The sequence below is a fragment of the Palaemon carinicauda genome, chromosome 22 (genome assembly GCF_036898095.1).
Source record: "Palaemon carinicauda isolate YSFRI2023 chromosome 22, ASM3689809v2, whole genome shotgun sequence".
NCBI classification, from domain to species: Eukaryota; Metazoa; Arthropoda; class Malacostraca; order Decapoda; family Palaemonidae; genus Palaemon; species Palaemon carinicauda.
Genome location: NC_090746.1, coordinates 118,638,746 through 118,644,745, shown reverse-complemented (window position 1 = coordinate 118,644,745; position 6,000 = coordinate 118,638,746). Strand labels below are relative to the sequence as shown.

The following is a 6,000-nucleotide window of genomic DNA, read 5'->3' as shown; positions in this document are numbered from 1 at the left end:
ATATATATATATATATATATATATGCATATATATATATATATATATATATATATATATATATATATATATATATATATATATATATATATATATATATATATATATATATATATATATATATATATATATATATATATATATTACTGTATATCCTAAACACACAAAATACAGGCACACCTGAATCACTATTGATTAGCCATGCTGGAACATTGCGTGAATGATTGTCTTATTTCCAAAAGAAATCAATCAATCGATTCACTGGCAACTTCTGTATGGTTACAGCATTTCCTTCGCTATCACCTTCATAGTTCCGTGCACGATACAAACCATTAAAGTACAGTATCATCTCTTACAAAGAGAGGTATATACTCTAACCCGATTACGCGCAAGTATCCTTAACAATTAGTAACTTAACGAATGAATAAGAGAAATTTATCTACATAATTCCTGTACAGTAATAACTATGTACATCAATCTCCTACCAGTGATGTTGTGCCTCATGTGATTGAGTAAGCGTTTTGGCTGCAATTATAATGTGCTGGAGCGAGCCAAATTATTGTTGCTAGCAGAGTTCATCTCTAAAAATTTTTTTCAGTAAATGAATTATTATTACCCTTATTCAAACATCTTCAAAGTATCAAAATAAATGTGAAAACATTATAAAAACATAGATAGTCATTAATCATGATATACAATTATCTCTTTGTAGCAGCTATTGCTATTCACTTTATGAGTATCATCTTGTCAGCATTTTCACTTGAACAAAAGCTATCGAGTCAAAGGTTATCTGCATCATATATTGTAACAATGCGATGTTTATATGGATAGAAATAAGAAAATCTAGAAATAATTCAGAGATGGAACAGTCAACCATTATAAATGGCACCATCAAATTTAGTGGTACTCTCACTCGCTGTTTATTACTTGGTAGTCTATTTCCTGTGCAGGTAAGCTGCTTCCCAACAAAAAAGTTACCAAAAAGAAAATTGTATTACTTCCTTATTTAATAAAACAAAAGATTAAATAAAAAAAATGAAAGGATTACATTTTAAGAACATCTTTTTCCGCTTTACGTTTCAAGAACATCTTTTTCCACTTTGTGTTTCGAGAACATCTTTTTCCAGTTTTATTTTATTCTACAAATTCTTAAATTCTTTATCAAAATTGTTAGAGATATATATCCTAACAGTGATAGATTTTTGCCATGAAACATAATAAGAATTTCAGGTAAGACATTCCATTTTCCTAGTATGTACTGTATGTATTATCAATGTGATATCAACAGATAGGCTTTTTATATATGAAGCACCTTTTAGTAGAAATAACTTCACAGCGATTGTCTCAAACTGAGTAATTTTCAATTACCTAACTGCTCTAATTTGATTCAGTTGGTAATGAATGTTAAGTAATTGCAGCCTAAGATATTATGTGCCATGTGTTTTGATAATTACTTTATGTAATTCTCTACAATACAACATAAATACAGTATTAAGGAAAAATATTAGTCACTTAAAATAACCTTTGTGAGTACTGTGAACTGTTTGCAGAAACTAGTCTTCTTCTCAATCTAATTTTAACATTGGGTTGATTGACTCAAATGAAATATTATCTATGTTGGCTTGCCGGTAAACCAAGCAAACTTTCCTAATACCTTCAAAATTTTTACCAAGAAGTGAAAGTAGTGGGTATTATCTCCTTAATAAATTGCTACTTACTGTATATTGATCATGTGCAGATGACTAGCCTATTTAACTATAAAATTTCTCATACTTAAAAACATTAGTACAATTATTTCCAAAAGTTTCAAACAATTTACTTTTACCGACAGCTGAACACTCACTAAACAAGAGGCACAACATGCAACTGGCTACTTTGAAGACAATGCGATTCTGAGGTCTATTATGGAAGGTAATGTTTACAGGGTATAGATTTTACATTGAGAGGTGTACTGTATATGGAACAAAAACAAAAAATATGGCCATGTGTCTGATACTTCTTTAAGCACGCTTCATGTTACAACAACGCAGCAGAAATATTTTTCATCCACATTGACTAACAAATGTTAATGACTGTAATGCTTTATATTTAAAATTCTCCTCGTATAATGTTCACAGTAGCATTTTTGTAATAGTCTTTCTTGGTACAATATTGTTCCATTTCAGATTGACATATGTAGGTGCAAAACAAATACATCCAATGTAAGAAATTTAACTATATTTATTACATAAAATATGAGATATTTAGTGCTCATATACCATACAAATATATCATAGATTACAATGTTACAAATCAATAGGATTTTATCTGCATAATGATGATGATGATAAGGAAAACATTAGTAATGTTTATGTTTTTATATAAATATTAACAATGTATGGAACAATTTTGATGGGCACACAATACTTTATAACCGAAGGACAAAGTATAAAGGAACTGTTGTTGTCATGCCAGCCTGTTTCCACTTCCTTCTGCAGATTGACATTCCCCCAGTAGTATTCAATTAGACTCCTTTTGAATGGCATCATCAAGTTTGAATTTTAATCAAGCAACTTTTTTATCTTGATAGTGTTAACTTGCGTTATAGTACATTGTCACAAGAATGAACCAACTCAAAGTTTGCACACTTTAGCCAGAAAAAATTAAACACAGGATAAACCATTGTAGTTACCATGTAGATTTTATCATTAATTAGTGCCTTCTAACATTTTACCTTTCATGAAAACATTAAACTAATCCATAAAACTAATGAGAATATGGCATATACAGAAAGTATTCTCTACTCAAAATTCATTAAAAAAGCACTTTTAACTTTTCTAGGAAGTCGCAGTATATAAAACAAAAGCTAATGTAATTGTAAAATCAAACTATTTACAGTACTTTCAAAACTTATTTTAAAACAATCAGTGCTTATTTCCACAGAGGAAATTAGACGTGCAAAACCTATATTTAGCTTATATATAAAAAGCTAGATTGCTTCAGCGCATGACTTCCGTATGGTAAGGAATTTTGTACACAACAGCTATACTTGGAGAATTTTTTCCATGGAGACAAAATTTATTACATATGTGGTTTCATAATACTGTGACTTATTAGTAAGTGTAAAAGCTTAAATTCTTTACAAACAATAAAGGTTATTGAGCATAACTCAATGAAAATCACAGAACTAATGCAATGAATTTGACCACAAAACTGCAGTCAAACCTGATTCGTAAAAGCATGGCACAACCACATAAATATCTTAAGGGTGCACCACTTTGACCTTTCAGCAAATGACCTGCTCTCGTAGCTTTCTTCCTTAACCTTGCTGTGTCTAGGCTATCTTAAGAACATAGTAATTGCAAACAAAGATGAATTAACTGTAAGAATCTACCTAAAATGTTACATAATTGGCCAAGATAAACATGAAATATTTGCATACTGTGGTAGAAAAGCTACTGCACCCACACACTATTCAAGGTACCAGAACTAGACTTTCACAAAAGGTCCTTCTCTTTATTGCTATCATATGTGACTCTAGGTTAACTTTCAACAAAATATTTTGATAAATACTGTTGTTCAGAATATACTGGACACTAAAGCATGCACCAGCAATGCAGTTCTTCATATGGCCAAAGGTTCTAATACTGTACAGTAAATACAATATAAAATCAACTTAATTTGGCACTATTTGATCTAGGATTCATATGCTGATAACCTCCTATTAAGCAAATGTACCGTTAAATACAGCGCACTGAAAGCTGCTTTTGCACATCTGCAACTTGGGGGCTGTTGCTAGTGGCCTGGAATTTAGTCTTACCGACTAAATTATTTTCACAGTAGATAGTCTTGCAATGAGTGTGTGTTGCATTGAAACACTAATCAAGCACTTCCATGCGGAACTTCCCACCCTGTACCGTAAGACCTCCGTCATCATCGTCATCATCCTCACTAGCAGGAGAATCGTGATACTCATCATGCTGTAAAAAAACAAAAGTTCGTTGGATCAAATTGTAATGTATGCATGAATCAGAAAATTTCCATCCTTTTCTCAAGAGGAGAAACTACATAGGAAACAATACTTTAAGCATGAAAAATAGTTATAAATCTATTTCTTATATAGAAATCATAAAATGTTCACACTACCCTTTCTGGTTCAAAAGTTGAAACATTAATGTATTTCAGTATCAGAACATCAAATGACTGTGTATGACCTATACTTAGAATCGTATAGATACTTAATTATAACAGAATGAAGATGTCCATTTTTTATCAACTAAATATTAGATACAAGCAATTAAAGTTTATTGCTTTCTTTTCTTGAAGAACACAGATCTAATAACTTCCATGCAAAAATTTTTAAAGTAGCAATAAATACATATAAATACTGCAAAAAGAAAGTAAAGCATACAATCATCTACAGTCTATTACAAATTAAGGTTATGTATTTTTTTTTTAATTCAACATACAGTATGTCTGGCATTAAAACATAACTTGTGACATTTACATCTGCCACAGAAAAAGATTTTGAGGTTTAAATCCTTGTAAGGGATTTCCGTTGACATTCATATGATTTTTTTGGTGTAATTTTCAACCACCAAGACTCCCAATGGGTTATACTTTGGAATTCTATGCCAAATCTGAGACTGTTTGTTCCAACACCATGTTTTTGTCTCAAGAAAAATATTGCCTCTGGCTTTCATTTTCAAGCAACCTGGTCAGGATATGACTAAAAAAAAAAAAAAAAATAAATAAAAAAAAAATAAATAAGAAAAAAAAAATAAAAAAAAAATCCTTTCATGAAAAAAAAATTCACCTGCTTTGGTGGTGAAAAATCTGTAGTTTTATACCAAGGTTTATTTAATATTAGATTGAATCCTATCCAAACATAAATCAGTTAGTTACATCATTAAAACTACAGCATAGCGAGATGAATTGTACTTAAAAAAAACAGCTATTACTTGGAGACACTGAACTTTAATAATAACTCATTAAAAGTTATTTACTTAAAAAACCCATACATGTTACTTCCAAATACAGCATAGAAATGTAGAAAACTTCAGTGGAGTGCTTTAAACTAACTACCTTGAAAAGTATTAAAAATCAATCTACCACTCTAACTTCTTACTGTTAAAACAACGTACCGTATAGTATACTAGCTTCTTTTTGTCTCGTGTTATACAGCACACAGAGAGAGAGAGAGAGAGAGAGAGAGAGAGAGAGAGAGAGAGAGAGAGAGAGAGAGAGAGAGAGAGAGAGAGAGAGAGAGATGTAAATTCAGAGTTAAAAATTGAATTTTTTATAATTATGCTACAGCATTTCAAGCTTTTAGGAAAATATAAATTTTCCTACTTCACTACCAGCTGTTTAATCTTTTTGTGTCATCTTGCATATACATTAGCACCTTAATCCTTGAGTACTAATAAATTAACCTTTCCAGAAATGTAATCCTACTTCATTTTTGGGGATATATAATTGATCAACTTCTGTAATACATATACAGGAAGCAAATGCATGGCATTAGCCTTCATACTCTACAGAAACGATAACTCTTGGGGAAATTATGCAAGTTGTAAAATCTATCCAATGATACAGTATAATAAGCAATGGTACAGATTCTATGTAATAACCATTACCCCTCCTGGTGAGCTCTCAAAAATAATTCCTTCGAAAAATGATACACCTGAAGGAATGGAAGAAAATGCGTATTAGGTTTCAAAATGGGGAGAAAGGCAAACATTTAAAGACATTAAAGACACTTTTCACGACTTTTAAATCATTATCAATAGTAATGATTCCCACTTGACACATATACATGTATTGGAACATTACCTGAAGTGACAATTTGACCATGTTAGATAGGTTCTAATAGGCATAACAATGCTGAAAATGGCATACAGTCCTTTGTTTTAAAACACCAAGAGATTTAAGAGCCAGACTCTTTATCTAAATGTAATAATGATGAAAGAAACATGTCTAAAACGATGTGAAAATATCCTAAAGTACTACATTGCTGATAACAT

General features: G+C 30.8%; 1 protein-coding gene across 4 annotated transcripts in view; it reads right to left on the bottom strand.

Moving 5' to 3' along the window:
• Positions 1 to 2,198: 2,198 nt before the first annotated feature.
• Positions 2,199 to 6,000, bottom strand: part of LOC137616722 (sodium- and chloride-dependent transporter XTRP3A) — a 190,956-nt gene continuing 187,154 nt past the window's right edge. For 3 of the 4 annotated variants that reach the window (XM_068346725.1, XM_068346726.1, XM_068346724.1), the window contains one exon: positions 2,199 to 3,957. Coding sequence is in view for 3 of the 4 variants with exons in the window: in XM_068346724.1 (XP_068202825.1) it covers positions 3,856 to 3,957 (102 nt within the window). In the remaining variant the exon portion in view is untranslated. Of the gene's footprint in view, positions 3,958 to 5,580; positions 5,661 to 6,000 lie in introns of those variants that run through there. The other variant, XM_068346723.1, reaches the window with a different exon arrangement.